This window comes from Canis lupus, chromosome 9, assembly GCF_003254725.2.
Source record: "Canis lupus dingo isolate Sandy chromosome 9, ASM325472v2, whole genome shotgun sequence".
NCBI classification, from domain to species: domain Eukaryota; kingdom Metazoa; phylum Chordata; class Mammalia; order Carnivora; family Canidae; genus Canis; species Canis lupus.
Window position 1 is genome coordinate 45202985 of NC_064251.1, and position 17419 is coordinate 45220403.

Sequence of the window (17419 nt, forward strand, 5' to 3'; positions counted from 1 at the left end):
CACTGTTGGAGCCATCCAGTCCATGGCTTCTCTTTGCTGGGAGAGCACTGATTACTGATTCAGTCTCTACCTGCTATAGGTATGTTGAGATTTTCTATTTCTTTTTTAGTCAGTTTAGATAATTTTTTTGTTTCAAGGAATTTGTCCACTTATTCTAGGTTATTATTCCTACCTCTTTGAGACTGGTGGTAATGTTCCCACCTTCATTTCTTATTTTGCTTATTTGTGTCTTTTCTTTTTCCTTGCCAGTCTAACTAGATGTTTATCAATTATTGGCCTTTTCAAAGAACTAACTTGGCTTTATTGATTTCCTCTACTATTTCTATTCTCTATTTTGTTTATCTCCACTCTAATCTTTATTATTTCCTTCCTTCTGTTTCAGTTCTGAGTTTATCTTGCTCTCCTTTTTTTAGTCCCTTGAGATGTAAAGTTAGGTGGTGCCTGGGTGGCTCAGTTGGTTGAGTGTCTGACTCTAGGGTTCATCTTAGGTCCTGATCTTATGGGTTGTGAGATCAAGCCCAGAGCTGGGCTCCATGTTCATCAGGGAGTCGGTCTGGGGATTCTTTCCCTTTGCCCCTTCCCTTATGTACATGCATGTGCGTGCACACATTCTCTCTCTCTCTTAAATCAGTCAATCAATCTTAAAAAAGATGTAAAGTTAGGTTATTGATTTGAGGTCTTTTTTTAATGTAGTCACTTATGGCTATAAATTTCCCTCTGAGCACTGCTTTCACTGTATCCCATAAGTTTTGTATGTTATATTTTCATTTTCATTCATCTCTAAGAATTTTCTATTTCCCTTGTAATTTCTTCTTTGGTTCGTTGGTGTTTAAGAATGTGTGTTTAGGGGGAGGGGCAAGATGGCGGAAGAGTAGAGTCTCCAAATCACCTGTCCCAACCAAATTACCTAGAAAACCTTCAAATTATCCTGAAAATCTATGAATTCGGCCTGAGATTTAAAGAGAGAACACCTGGAATGCTACAGTGAAAAGAGTTCATGCTTCTATCAAGGTAGGAAGACGGGAAAAAGAAATAAACAAAAGGCCTCCAAGGGGGAGGGGCCCCGCGAGGAGCCGGGCTGAGGCCGGGGCGAGTGTCCCCAGGACAGGAAAGCCCCGTCCTGGAGAAGCAGGAGCTGCACCAACCTTCCCAGGCGGAAAGGGGCTCGCAGGGAGTTGGAGCAGGACCCAGTAGGGCGGGGATGCCCTCAGGCTCCCTGGGACAGTAACAGAGCAACTATGCGCCCAGCTCCCTAAGGGCTGCAGCGCGCACCGCGGGACCCGGAGCAGCTAGGGGGCGGGGGGGGTCTCGGGCGGCGGCTCCGCAGAGGGGGCTGCTCGGCCAGGAGCAGCTCGGAGGGGCTTGAGCGGAGGAAGAGGCTCCGTGTGGAGGGGGCTGCGAGGCTCCGGGAGCAGCTCGGGGGGCTCGAGCGGCGGCTCCGCGGAGGCGGCTGCGCGGCCGGGAGCACGAATTCAACCGCGCAGACCAGGAGCACTGGGTGCCGGGACACAGCCCAGGATCCGGCCTCCCCCCGGGACAGGCAGAGGCCAGGAGGGCCCAGGACCGCAAGGACGCTCCTACCCCGAGCTGAGCAGATCAGCGGCCCCGCCCCGGAGCCTCCAGGCCCTGCAGACAGAGAGCTCCGGAGCTACTGCGGGAGCTGAATCCAGGGCTCCAGAGCTGGCCCCACCACTACGGTTGTTCCTCCTGGGGCCTCACGGGGTAAACAACCCCCACTGAGCCCTGCACCAGGCAGGGAGCAGAGCAGCTCCCCCAAGTGCTAACACCTGAAAATCAGCACAACAGGCCCCTCCCCCAGAAGACCAGCTAGAAGGACAAGTTCCAGGGGAAGTCAAGGGACTTAAAGTATACAGAATCAGAAGATACTCCCCCGTGGGTTTTTTGTTTTGTTTTGTTTTTGTTTTGTTTTGTTTTGCTTTTTTATTTGTTTGCTTCCCCCACCCTTTTTTCCCTTTCTTTCTTCTTTCTCTTTTTCTTCTTTTTTTCTTTTTTTCTTTCTTTTTTTTTTCTCTTTCTCTTTTCTTTCCTTCTTTCTCTCCTCTCTTTTTCTCCTTTTCCCAATACAACTTGCTTTTGGCCACTCTGCACTGAGCAAAATGACTAGAAGGAAAACCTCACCTCAAAAGAAAGAATCAGAAACAGTCCTCTCTCCCACAGAGCTACAAAATCTGGATTACAATTCAATGTCAGAAAGCCAATTCAGAAGCACTATTATACAGCTACTGGTGGCTCTAGAAAAAAGCATAAAGGACTCAAGAGACTTCATGACTGCAGAATTTAGAGCTAATCAGGCAGAAATTAAAAATCAATTGAATGAGATGCAATCCAAACTAGAAATCCTAACGACGAGGGTTAACGAGGTGGAAGAACGACTGAGTGACATAGAAGACAAGTTGATGGCAAAGAGGGAAACTGAGGAAAAAAGAGACAAACAATTAAAAGACCATGAAGCTAGATTAAGGGAAATAAACGACAGCCTAAGGAAGAAAAACCTACATTTAATTGGTGGTTCCCGAAGTTGCTGAAAGGGACAGAGGGCCAGAATATGTATTTGAACAAATTCTAGCTGAAAACTTTCCTAATCTGGGAAGGGAAACAGGCATTCAGATCCAGGAAATAGAGAGATCCCCCCCTAAAAGCAATAAAAACCGTTCAACACCTCGACATTTAATAGTGAAGCTTGCAAATTCCAAAGATAAAGAGAAGATCCTTAAAGCAGCAAGAGACAAGAAATACCTGACTTTTATGGGGAGGAGTATTAGGGTAACAGCAGACCTCTCCACAGAGACCTGGCAGGCCAGAAAGGGCTGGCAGGATATATTCAGGGTCCTAAATAAGAAGAACATGCAACCAAGAATACTTTATCCAGCAAGGCTCTCATTCAAAATGGAAGGAGAGATGAAGAGCTTCCAAGACAGGCAGGAACTGAAAGACTATGTGACCTCCAAACCAGCTCTGCAAGAAATTTTAAGGGGGACTCTTAAAACTCCCCTTTAAGAAGAAGTTCAGTGGAACAATCCACAAAAACAAAGACTGAATAGATATCATGATGACACTAAACTCATATCTCTCAATAGTAACTCTGAACGTGAACAGGCTTAATGACCCCATCAAAAGGTGCAGGGTTTCAGACTGGATAAAAAAGCAGGACCCATCTATTTGCTGTCTACAAGAGACTCATTTTAGACAGAAGGACACCTACAGCCTGAAAATAAAAGGTTGGAGAACCATTTACCATTCGAATGGTCCTCAAAAGAAAGCAGGGGTAGCCATCCTTATATCAGATAAACTAAAATTTACCCCGAAGACTGTAGTGAGAGATGAAGAGGGACACTATATCATACTTACAGGATCTATCCAACAAGAGGACTTAACAATCCTCAATATATATGCCCCAAATGTGGGAGCTGCCAAATATATAAATCAATTAATAACCAAAGTGAAGAAATACTTAGATAATAATACACTTATACTTGGTGACTTCAATCTAGCTCTTTCTATACTCGATAGGTCTTCTAAGCACAACATCTCCAAAGAAACGAGAGCTTTCAATGATACACTGGACCAGATGGATTTCACAGATATCTACAGAACTTTACATCCAAACTCAACTGAATACACATTCTTCTCAAGTGCACATGGAACTTTCTCCAGAATAGACCACATACTGGGTCACAAATCGGGTCTGAACCGATACCAAAAGATTGGGATCGTCCCCTGCGTATTCTCAGACCATAATGCCTTGAAATTAGAACTAAATCACAAGAAGTTTGGAAGGACCTCAAACACGTGGAGGTTAAGGACCATCCTGCTAAAAGATGAAAGGGTCAACCAGGAAATTAAGGAAGAATTAAAAAGATTCATGGAAACTAATGAGAATGAAGATACAACCGTTCAAAATCTTTGGGATGCAGCAAAAGCAGTCCTAAGAGGGAAATACATCGCAATACAAGCATCCATTCAAAAACTAGAAAGAACTCAAATACAAAAGCTAACCTTACACATAAAGGAGCTAGAGAAAAAAACAGCAGATAGATCCTACACCCAGGAGAAGAAGAGAGTTAATAAAGATTCGAGCAGAACTCAACAAAATCGAGACCAGAAGAACTGTGGAACAGATCAACAGAACCAGGAGTTGGTTCTTTGAAAGAATTAGTAAGATAGATAAACCATTAGCCAGCCTTATTAAAAAGAAGAGAGAGAAGACTCAAATTAATAAAATCATGAATGAGAAAGGAGAGATCACTACCAACACCAAGGAAATACAAACGATTTTAAAAACATATTATGAACAGCTATACGCCAATAAATTAGGCAATCTAGAAGAAATGGATGCATTCCTGGAAAGCCACAAACTACCAAAACTGGAACAGGAAGAAATAGAAAACCTGAACAGGCCAATAACCAGGGAGGAAATTGAAGCAGTCATCAAAAACCTCCCAAAACACAAGAGTCCAGGGCCAGATGGCTTCCCAAGGGAATTCTATCAAACGTTTAAAGAAGAAACCATACCTATTCTCCTAAAGCTGTTTGGAAAGATAGAAAGAGGTGGAGTACTTCCAAATTCGTTCTATGAGGCCAGCATCACCTTAATTCCAAAACCAGACAAAGACCCCACCAAAAAGGAGAATTACAGACCAATATCCCTGATGAACATGGATGCAAAAATACTCAACAAGATACTGGCCAATAGGATCCAACAGTACATTAAGAAAATTATTCACCATGACCAAGTAGGATTTATCCCTGGGACACAAGGCTGGTTCAACACCCGTAAAACAATCAATGTGATTCATCATATCAGCAAGAGAAAAACCAAGAACCATATGATCCTCTCATTAGATGCAGAGAAAGCATTTGACAAAATACAGCATCCATTTCTGATCAAAACTCTTCAGAGTGTAGGGATAGAGGGAACATTCTTCAACATCTTAAAAGCCATCTACAAAAAGCCCACAGCAAATATCATTCTCAATGGGGAAGTACTGGGAGCCTTTCCCCTAAGATCAGGAACAAGACAGGGATGTCCACTCTCACCACTGCTATTCAACATAGTACTGGAAGTCCTAGCCTCAGCAATCAGACAACAAAAAGACATTAGAGGCATTCAAAATGGCAAAGAAGAAGTCAAACTCTCCCTCTTCGCTGATGACATGATACTCTACATAGAAAACCCAAAAGTCTCCACCCCAAGATTGCTAGAACTCATACAGCAATTTGGTAGCATGGCAGGATACAAAATCAATGCCCAGAAATCAGTGGCATTTCTATACACTAACAATGAGACTGAAGAAAGAGAAATTAAGGAGTCAATCCCATTTACAATTGCACCCAAAAGCATAAGATACCTAGGAATAAACCTAACCAAAGATGTAAAGGATCTATACCCTGAAAACTATAGAACACTTCTGAAAGAAATTGAGGAAGACACAAAGAGATGGAAAAATATTCCATGCTCATGGATTGGCAGAATTGATATTGTGAAAATGTCAATGTTACCCAGGGCAATATACACGTTTAATGCAATCCCTATCAAAATACCATGGACTTTCTTCAGAGAGTTAGAACAAATTATTTTAAGATTTGTGTGGAATCAGAAAAGACCCCGAATAGCCAGGGGAATTTTAAAAAGAAAACCATATCTGGGGGCATCACAATGCCAGATTTCAGGTTGTACTACAAAGCTGTGGTCATCAAGACAGTGTGGTACTGGCACAAAAACAGACACATAGATCAATGGAACAGAATAGAGAACCCAGAAGTGGACCCTGAACTTTATGGTCAACTAATATTCGATAAAAGAGGAAAGACTATCCATTGGAAGAAAGACAGTCTCTTCAATAAATGGTGCTGGGAAAATTGGACATCCACATGCAGAAGAATGAAACTAGACCACTCTCTTTCACCATACACAAAGATAAACTCAAAATGGATGAAAGATCTAAATGTGAGACAAGATTCCATCAAAATCCTAGAGAAGAATACAGGCAACACCCTTTTTGAACTCAGCCACAGTAACTTCTTGCAAGATACATCCACGAAGGCAAAAGAAACAAAAGCAAAAATGAACTATTGGGACTTCATCAAGATAAGAAGCTTTTGCACAGCAAAGGATACAGTCAACAAAACTCAAAGACAACCTACAGAATGGGAGAAGATATTTGCAAATGACATATCAGATAAAGGGCTAGTTTCCAAGATCTATAAAGAACTTATTAAATTCAACACCAAAGAAACAAACAATCCAATCATGAAATGGGCAAAAGACATGAAGAGAAATCTCACAGAGGAAGACATAGACATGGCCAACACGCACATGAGAAAATGCTCTGCATCACTTGCCATCAGGGAAATACAAATCAAAACCACAATGAGATACCACCTCACACCAGTGAGAATGGGGAAAATTAACAAGGCAGGAAACCACAAATGTTGGAGAGGATGCGGAGAAAAGGGAACCCTCTTACACTGTTGGTGGGAATGTGAACTGGTGCAGCCACTCTGGAAAACTGTGTGGAGGTTCCTCAAAGAGTTAAAAATAGACCTGCCCTATGACCCAGCAATTGCACTGTTGGGGATTTACCCCAAAGATACAGATGCAATGAAACGCAGGGACACCTGCACCCGGATGTTTATAGCAGCAATGGCCACGATAGCCAAGCTGTGGAAGGAGCCTCGGTGTCCATCGAAAGATGAGTGGATAAAGATGTGGTTTATGTATACAATGGAATATTACTCAGCTATTAGAAATGACAAATACCCACCATTTGCTTCAATGTGGATGGAACTAGAGGGTATTATGCTGAGTGAAGTAAGTCAGTCGGAGAAGGACAAACATTATATGTTCTCATTCATTTGGGGAATATAAATAATAGTGAAAGGGAATATAAGGGAAGGGAGAAGAAATGTGTGGGAAATATCAGAAAGGGAGACAGAACGTAAAGACTGCTAACTCTGGGAAACGAACTAGGGGTGGTAGAAGGGGAGGAGGATGGGGGGGTAGGAGTGAATGGGTGACGGGCACTGGGGGTTATTCTGTATGTTGGTAAATTGAACACCAATAAAAAATAAATTAAAAAAAAGAATGCGTGTTTAAAGTACCACAGATTTGTGAATTTTCCAGTTTTTCTTTTGTTATTGATTTCTAACTTCATCCTGTTTTGGTCAGAGAGGATACTTTATGTGATATCTATGTTTTTAAGTTTGTTGAGATTTGTTTTGTGGCCTAACATATGATTTATCTGAAGGATATCCCATGTGTGTTTGAAAAGAATGTGTATTGTGTTGTTGTTGGGTAGAATGTTCCCTCTATGTCTATTAGGGATAGTTAGTTTTTGTATATGATAGGAGCTAGAGGTCCAACTTCATTTTTTTCCCATGTGGATATCCAATTTTTGTAGCACCATTTGCTGAAGAAACAGTTTTTCAAACCCCGTTGAATGATCTTGGCACCTCTGTCAAAAATTAGTTGGTCGTGGGATCCCTGGGTGGCGCAGCGGTTTAGCGCCTGCCTTTGGCCCAGGGCGTGATCGTGGAGACCCGGGATTGAATCCCACATCGGGCTCCCGGTGCATGGAGCCTGCTTCTCCCTCTGCCTATGTCTCTGCCGCTCTCTCTGTGTGTGTGACTATCATAAATAAATAAAAATTAAAAAAAAAATTGGTCGTAGACATATGGGTTTAGTTCTAGACTTTCAATTCTATTATATTTACATATGTCTATCCTTATGCCAATACCAAAAGTTTTATAGTTTTTTTTTCATATTGGTCATGACACATTTTTGTTTGGTTTATCTCTAGGTATTCTCCAGTTTTGTCACTATTGTAGAAAGAAACTTCAAAAAATTATATACTTAAACAGTTATTGCTAATACCTAGGATATATATCATTTATCCTAGGTATAAATCATCATTTATAAATCTATCATTGGTTTTTTAACAACTAATAATCAATTTTAACAACTAATAATCAATTTATTTAAAAGGTTAATTTAAGCACCTGTAATGGTGACTTCAGTCTTAACTTTTGGTTCAGTATTGATGGAAGTAATCTGCCTAACAATCTCAGAAGGGCTGTGCAAATCAGTGAGTTGTTTGTAGATCCTTATCTGAAAATGATCTTCAAGTCTTAGAACTTTCACCACAAGGAGTTTTTCTTATAGTGATTCTCAAGGCATCCAAACTGGTCCTTTCATTTTGAGATTCTTTACATTTTTGCCTCTGATCAAGTAAGGCAGCATAGACTTTCTCCAAAGATTTTATGTTGTGGTTGGCTAGAGTAATTCTAATTTGGTGAATTGCCACCTCTGGTTCCATAGGTGTCTTCCCAGGTCCTTAAAAGCCATGGCTTTGGTGGACCTTCTGACAGACTTGTTTCTCCAAGTGAGTGAACTGAGGTGAGTCAGGAGCTGAGCCAGGTGTCCAGAGCTCTGCTGTAGGTCTGGCTTCATTGTTCTCAAAGACTACTTTTGTATTTTAATCATGTATCTTGCATTTGTTATTTGGTGCTTTTAAAAAAATAATGGTAAAAGGCACATAATGTACAATTTACCATTTAAACTATGTTGAAGTGTACAATTCACTGTCATTAAGTAAATACACAATGTTGTCCAACCATCACCATTGTCTAGTTCCAGAGGTTTTTCATCATCCCAAACAGAAACTCCATTTGGTAAGATTTGTATCTTTCTTCAGTAGTAAAATATCTTCTTGCATTATCACTTTAAATATTTCCTTATCTCTCTAGTCTTGATTCACTCCATTAAACACTTTTATAAGACGAATATTAAAAGTTCTGGATCTATCCTTCATTCTCTTATTTCCTTTGACCTTTTTATCTGCTTTGGCCTGGTCTTCCAGCTTGCTGATCTTCAAGGCAGTGTGTTTATGGTTTTGTTGATAGCAATGATTCTTTTTAATTTCCAAGTGATTTCCCTTTCTTTTTTGGTTTGTTTAGTTTCTTTTTCTTTTTTAAAAAGATTTTTATTTATTCATTTATAGAGAGAGGAGAGCACAAGCAGGGGGAGCAGCAGGGAGAGGGAGAGGAAGAAGCAGACTCCCCGCTGAGCAGAGAGCCCAATGTGGGGCTCAATCCCAGAACGCTGGGATCATGACCTGAGCTGCTTAACAAACTGAGCCACCAAGGCACCCCTAGTTTCTTTTTTAAAATAAACTTTTATTTTTTTAATACTTTTAGATTTATAAAAACATTATGAAAATAATACAGAAAGTCCCTGTTTATCCCACATCCAGTTATACCTATTATTAATACCTTGTATTAAAGTGGCACATTTGTCACAATTAATAAGCATATTTTATCCAGATTTCCTTTGTTTTTTTTTAAGATTCTCTCTCTCTCTGAGAGAGAGAGAGTGAACAAGAGAGTTCATGAGTGGGGAGAGGGGTCAATCTCCCTGACCTAGGGAGAGGGAAAGAGAATCTGAAGCAGACTCTACACTGAGAGTGGAGCCCAACATGGGGCTTGATCTCATGAACCTGAGATCATGACTCCAGCTGTAACCAAGGGTTAGTTGTTTAACCAACTAAGCCACCCAGGCAACCTAGATTTCCATATATATATATATATATATGGTAGACTCTTCACTGCCTCCTTAGCAGACATTTCCTCACTTTTTTGCCTGCTAACTGAGCCTCAATTTTGTAGCATATGGAAATCCCTTGATATCCGGAACTTGCTCTAAATCCTGGCATGAAGGAATAAATTATGATTAGTTAAAACTATTCATAATCCCTTTTTCCTTTACCAGTTATTAATCTAGGGGTAGATATGCAACTTAATAAGGCCAAGGAAACATAAAGGAAAATCTTGGAGCAGAAAGTCAGGGATATTCTCTTCTTATATAATAAAACAGAACCACAAAAGGAGAAGAAAACCCTTTTGTTCTCAATTCTCTTTTCCCATAAAGAAGTGATTCTGGGAGCTGCAATAGCTACCTTGTAATCCTCAGGTACAAGCACAAAAAACGAAAAAGAATAGAAACAGGCTAGGTACTTAATGAAAAGCAGTGAGCTGTTGAATGACTTCTGATTAAGTCAACAATTAATGTTCTTATGGTGAAAGTCACTGTTATCTGATTTTGTGTTATTTTCAGCTATGTTTGGATATACCATGTAAATGGATGTAAAAAATCTTTTTTTCTAATAATATTCTAAAGTAACATAGATTAAAATCTACTTCTCATGTTTCTTATGTTTCACTTTTCTTCCTCCTCAGAAATACACCTGGAAGGGCAGTCAAAAACTTCAGTTTGTTCAATAAAGGACTCTAGCACTAGAGTCTCAAAGAATTTTGTGGTTAGAAAACCTGCAAAAGTGATCTTCAATTTAGATCCAACTGCGCTGAATTCAAAGCTAGAACAGCCATGGAAGAAAAATTTTTTTGAAAGATTGGAGGCAAAAGCCCAGAAAATGCAGCAGAAAATAATAGATAAGGATAACCTGAATAAAGAACTAGAAAAAAAGGCTGAAAAAAACCTCCCTAGGGATAATTTGGCCAAAGAGTGGTTTAATGCTGAAAGCATAACATTGGACAGTCGTGCATATTTGCTGGACAAACTTCTACCTACCTTAGTTCCTGGCGTGGAAAAAATGTTAATGCAAGTGGAAAAGAAGAAGCTTTGGGCAGAAGGTGATATTACAACCAAGTTTAATCCAAATAATCATTTGGGGGAATACTTAATGAGAAACAATCCTTATTATATAAAAGATTCAGGAATGTCTGGTTATCAAAGAGTGATGAGGGATGTCACAGAAGACCTGAAGATACATGTTCCCAACACTGTTGGCAACAGGTACAATTTGTTGTATTTTCAGTTAATGATCTAAATTCTTACATTGAAAGCAAGTAAAACAGTAACATAATCATACAAATAGGACATACATAATTTTGTAGTTATTCAAGAAGTATGTATTGAGCTACTAGTATGTGCTTCACTATTTATGAGGTGCTATGAAGATTAATGAAGCATATTAAACAATTTTCTTGAATTCGTGGATTTAGTTTTCTCAATGATTCAAAGTATATATTTATTTGGTTATCTGTCTCCTTGCACTACAAAGTAAGCTATATGAGAGTAGGGACGTTTAAAAAATTTAACTTTTGAAAAAAAAATAAAAATAAAATAAAAAATTTAACTTTTGGGTTAGGCAATATATTCATTTGGTTCAAAAGTCAAAATGTATAGAGTTATACAATGAAAAGTTTCTGTCCCATTCTTATCTTCCATCTACCCAGTACTCCACCTCTGACATAAATAATGACTGTTCTTCATTTTCAGTGGATTTTTCTAGTTTATTTATACATACAGGAGCAAATGCAAATACAGATTTTAAATTTCTTCCTTTTATCTTTTTTTTACTTGCCATTTACCTCTTTGTCATGCAGAAGATATTTTATTTCTATGTGATTGAATTTATTTACTTTCATTTTATGACTTCTGGATTTTGAGTCCTTGTTATTTTCAAGATATCAAAAAAAATCCTCCCATGTTTTCTTTCTGGAGTTTTTATTGTTTTAATTCCCATTTTAAGTATTGATCCATTTGGAATTTATCCTAGTGTAAGATGTTAAGATATGAATTCAACTTTTTCCTTTTCCAAATAGCTACATACTGATCCCAACAATGTCTATTTTGCCCTGCTGTTTGAAACTTTATTACTAAATTCCTATATATTATAGAGTGTACTTCTGCATTTTTCTATCCTATCCCATGGACTATCTCCCTGTTCACGCACCACGCTGCATCGCTTTAGTCACTGAGACTTGTGGGATGCCTGGGTGGCTCAGCGGTTAAGTGTCTGCCTTCGGCTCAGGGCATGATCCGGGAGTCCCAGGATCAAGCCCCACAACAGGCTCCCTGCATGGGCCCTGCTCCTCCCTCTACCTATGTCTCTGCCTCTCTCTGTGTCTCTCATAAATAAATAAAATCTTTTTCTAAAAAATCACTGAGACTTTTAAGTATACAGTCAGTCCCTGATTTACAATGGTTTCACTTAATGATTCTTTTATTCTATGTTGGTGCAAAAGTGGTATGTGTTCAGTAGAAATCATACTTAGAATTTTGAATTTTGATCTTTTCCTGGGCTAGCAATATGCGGTGTGATGCTCTCTCATGATACTTAGCAGTAGAAGGTGAGCCACAGCTCCCAGTCAGCCATGCAATCACAAAGGCAAACAACCCATAGATTTAAACAATTTTGTACCCATACAACCCATCTGGTTTTCACATTTAGTACAGTATTTAATCAATTATATGAGATATTCAAGAGTTAATAAAATAGGCATTTGTTAGACGATTTTGCCCATCTGTAAACTAATATAAGTGTTCTGAACACATTTTTTTAATAATAAATTTATTTTTTTCTGAACACATTTAAAGTGGGCTTGACTGAACTATGATTTGGATAGGTTAGGTGTATTAAGTGCATTTTCAACTTAAGATATTTTCAATTTATAATGGGTTTATTGGGACCTAACCCTATCATAAGTAGAGGAAGATCTGTATTTCAATAAATCTGACTGTGCTTGTCTTCATTATTTACTCTTTTATTCTGGTGTTTTTACTTTTTTAAGATTTTATTTATTTATTTGAAAGAAAGAGTGTGCACAGAGGGAGAGGGAGAGGGTGAAGCAGACTCCATGTTGAGCAGGGAGCCCAATACAGGATTCTATCCCAGGACCCCAGGAACATGACCTGAGCTGAAGGCAGATGCTTAACCAATTAAGCTACTCAGGCGCCCCATGTTTTTCCTTTTTAGTATGAACTTTAGAAATGATTCATATACTTGAAAACAAGAAAAAGAACAGCAAAACAAACCTTATAGGAATTTTTTATTGAAATCTGTTTAAATTTATTTATTAACTTAGGGAAAATCAACATCTTTAATAATGACAAAAGTTTCTATCTGAAAACATATGTCTTTCCATTTGCTCATCTTATTTTGTATCTATCATTGTTATCTTAAGGTTTTTTTCATTTAAGCTTGCATCTCTTATTAGGTTTATTACTAGTTGTTTTATTATTTTTTTATTGCCATTGTAAATGGGACTTTCTGCTTTCATTACATTTTCTATCTATATGTAGTTTGAATACATGAAAGGTATTAATTTCTGTATATTTTTTATACTCTGCTACCTGACTGGATTCCATCATTTATAGAAAAATTTTATTTTTATTAAAAGATTCATTTATTTGTTTGAGAGAAGAGAGAGAGAGAACACGAGTGGGAAGGGGCAGAGGGAGAGGGAGAAAGAATTTGAAGCATACTCTGAACATGGCACTGGATATGGGGCTTGATTCCACGACCAAGAGATCATGACCTGAGCCAAAACCAAGAGTTGGATGCTTTACCAACTGAGCCACCCAGGGACCTCTGCTTATACAAAAATTTTCATTGTTTTTTTGGATTTTTCTAGCGAGGCAACAATATCTGCAAAAATAGAAATTTTCCTTCTTTGTTTTCAATTTTTATGCTTGTAATATCTTCCTCTTACATAGTTACATTACCTATTACTTCCAATAGAATGTTAAATATAGTGATGACATGGGCATCCTTGTTTATGACTTTAGTAGGGATGATTCTTGTATTACTGCCTCATCATGAACAGTTTTTAAAACTATATATTAATGCCATAACTCTACTTCATTTGGATCTGAAAAAGATATATTTTATTACATTAGAAAAAATGTGCAGGGTGTCTGGGTGGCTCAGTTAGTTAAGTGTCCAACTCTTGATTTGGGTGCAAATCATGATCTTAGGGTCTCAGGGTCCTGGGATGGAGCTTAGCTTCAGGCTCCATGATGAGCATGGAGTCTGCTTAAGATTCTCTCCCTTTCCCTCTATCCTTCCTCCAACTCTTAAAAAAAAAAAGGAAAGATAGGAAAAATGTGCCTAATTTCTATATTATAAAATGACTTTTTAATTTAACTTAATTTTATTTCATCATAGTAAATGTACTCTTTAATCCTCATCTCCTATTTTCTCTACCCCCACACCTACCTCTCCTCTGGTAGCCATCAGTTTGTTCCCTATAATTAAGAGTCTGATTCTTGGTTTGTCTCTCTTTCTCTTTCTCTTTTTTTTTCCTTTGCTCATTTGTTTTGTTTCTTAAATTTCACATATGAGTGAAACCATATTGTATTTGTCTTTCTCTGGTGGACTTATTTCACTTAGCATTATTCTCTCTATATATCTATCTATCTATCTATCTATCTATCTATCTATATATATATATATATTACTCTGCCATCAGAAAGGATGAAATCTTACTATTTGCAACAACATGGGTGGAGCTAGAGTATAATGCTAAGTGAAATAAGCATTGTAATATTATAATATATATAATATAAAATATGTTTTTGTTTTGTTTTGTTTTGATCCAGTAGTGGACTGCTGGATCATAAGGTAGTTCTATTTTTAACAGTTTGAGGGAGCTCCATACTGTTTTCCATAGTAGCTGCACCAGTTTTAATTCTCACCAACAGTGCACAAGGTTCCCTTTTCTTGCATCCTTGCCAACACTCATTGTTTCTTGTGTTGTTGATTTTAGCCATTCTGACAGGTGGGAGGTTGTATCTCATTGTAATTTTGATTTGCATTTCCGTGATGATGATGATGATGATGATGGATGGTGTTCATCTTTTCATGTGTCGACCATCTGGATGTCTTCTTTAGAGAAATGTCTGTTTATGTCTTCTATTTTTTAATTGGAATATTTGGGTTTTGGGTCTTGAATTGTATTAGTTCTTTACATATTTTGGATACTAACCCTTTGTTGTATGTGTCATTTGCAAACATCTTCTCCTATTCTGTGGATTGCCTTTTAGTTTTGTTGATTATTTCCTTCACTGTGCAAAAGCTTTTTATTTTGATGTAGCCCGAATAGTGTATTTTTTTCTCCTGTTTTCCTTACTTCAGGAGATATATCTAGAAAGAAGCTGCTGTAGCCTGTGCTTTCTTCTAGGATTTTTATGGCTTCAGGTCTCATATTTATCTTTCTTCCATTTTTAGTTTATTTTTGTGCATAGTGTAAGAAAGTGGTCCAGTTTCATTCTTTGCATGTTGCTGTCCATTTTTCCCAATACTGTTTGTTGAAGAGATAGTCCTTTTCCCATTGGATATCTTTAACTTTTTAAAAATGTTTGATAGAATTCACCCTTGAAGCCATCTTGTCCTGGACTTTTGTGTTTTGGAAGTTTTTTGATTGTTGATTCAATTTCATTGCTGGTGATTAGTCTGTTCAAATTTTCTATTTCTCCTTTTGTTAGTTTTGGTAGGTTGTATGTTTCCAGGAGTTTACCCATTTTTTCTAAGTTGTCCAATTTATTGGGAAATAGGTTTTCATAATATTCTGTTAGAATTGTTTGTATCAGGCAGCCCAGGTGGCCCAGCGGTTTAGCGCCACCTTCAGCCCGGGGTGTGATCCTGGAGGCCCGGGATCCAGTCCCACGTCAGGCTCCTGCATGGAGCCTGCTTCTCTCTTTGCCTCTCTCTTTCTCTCTGTGTCTGTCGTGAATAAATAAATAAAATCTTTTTTTTTTTAAAGAGTTCCTTATTGCATGTATTTATTACCGAACCAACTTACTGGTGCAGAAGCATAGTAAGAGAGTAAAATCACTTCCGTGATAAAACATGTCTATTGTTCAGGTAGCAGTGATGTTTACAGAGTGACAGGATACAAGCACATGACCTCCATGCAGCATAAATATATGTGCCATCCCATGTGCTGTCATTACAGATCCAATTTGATTCTTCTCCAGTGTCTCCTCTTGAAATGGTACCTGATTTTATTACCAGTTTTCATTTGAACCCACTGGGAAATAGGACAATTCTGTCTTTGTTTCTTGGCCAGGAATCACTTGATCCTGAAAGTCTTTTGAGAAAACATGATGAGAAACCCTCAACTGCACACACTACCATGGCGGAGAAAAGAACTGTTCTATTGGGGATTTTTTTGGTTTCCATATTATTTATTTCCCCTCTAAATCTTTATTATTTCTTTCCTTTTACTGAGTTTGTGTTTTGAACTTTTTTCTAGATCCTTTATAGAGTGATTTTTTAAAAAGATTTTATTTTTTTGAAAGAGAGCACACACAAGTGGGGGGAGAAGCAAAGGGAGGACAAGCAGGTGCTGTGCTCCCCCACCTGCATATGGGGCTCAGTCTCATGACCCCGAGATCATGACCTGAGCTGAAATGAGTAATCAGATGCTTAACCAACTGAGCCAATTTTTAAAGCTCAAAAATGATTGTTAATTTTGTCAAATGTTTGTTCAACACTTATGGAGATGATCATTTGATTTTCAGCCTAGACCTGTTGATGAATTTTATTAATAGATTTCCTAATTTTGAGCTATTGGAAACCCTGAAATAAATCCCACTTGTTTGCTATGTATTTGGTTACATTGAAATATGCTTCCCACTAATAAGACAAAACAAATGTTTAATTCTTTCTTTTTAATCACAAATTTTCAAAATATTATATATATCTATGTTTCTTTATGTCTCTGTATCTGTCTATCAGTAGTCACCTGGAGGGGCAACAAATGAAAGGTTTTCTTTCCCTTTTGGGAGAAGCGTTCCTTTTGAGTATCATTGTAAACACATTGATTTTAATATATATTCAATGTATTTTAAGTCATTATATTTACCTTTTCTTTTGATCCTCAGCTTGATCCAACTTTGGCTCCTATATTCTTCCAACATTACTCCTTTAGTCTTTGAAAGCTTTGTGCACTTTTTAAAAGGATTCTTTGTCACTTTTAATAGCAATCATTCATCTGGGAGCTAGCAATGCTCATAAATATTGTATTATCATTGCTTCTAGGCTCTTTCAGGACTCACAAATATAATTTTTAAAAATAATGAGTAGGGATCCCTGGGTGGCGCGGTGGTTTGGCGCCTGCCTTTGGCCCAGGGCGCGATCCTGGAGACCGGGGATCGAATCCCACATCAGGCTCCCGGTGCATGGAGCCTGCTTCTCCCTCTGCCTGTGTCTCTGCCTCTCTCTCTCTCTGTGACTATCATAAAAAAAAAAAAAAATAAAATAAAAATAAAAATTTTAAAAAATAATGAGTAAATGTTGATAATTTTGTATCAAATATAATGTTTCAGGTTTTTTACCTGACTCCTTGATTTTGAATTATATTTATATTTTTTCTAAAAATCTTGGCTCCTAACAACATGAATAGGATTATTTGTCTTATCCTACAATTTACATTAAATAGTTTCAATAGCTTCAAAGTAATAATACCAACAATCCCAACAAAAGAACTACTAATATTGTTTTAGCTTTATTTGCAGATTTTTTTTGTCCATAGAACATATCCTTCTAAGTATGTGTATGTGACAAATGAAACCACACAACAACTAGAAGAAACC

General features: G+C 38.0%; 1 protein-coding gene across 36 annotated transcripts in view; it reads left to right on the top strand.

The window, feature by feature from the left end:
• EFCAB5 (EF-hand calcium binding domain 5) overlaps window positions 1-17419 on the top strand; it is a 181287-nt gene that overhangs the window by 43995 nt on the left and 119873 nt on the right. For 35 of the 36 annotated variants that reach the window (XR_003147109.3, XR_007413226.1, XR_003147106.3 and 32 more), the window contains one exon: window positions 10255-10831. The exons of the other annotated variant lie outside the window; for it this stretch is intronic. Coding sequence is in view for 26 of the 35 variants with exons in the window: in XM_025476239.2 (XP_025332024.1) it covers window positions 10255-10831 (577 nt within the window). In the remaining 9 variants the exon portion in view is untranslated. The remainder of the gene's footprint in view (window positions 1-10254; window positions 10832-17419) is intronic. 36 annotated transcript variants of the gene reach the window in all.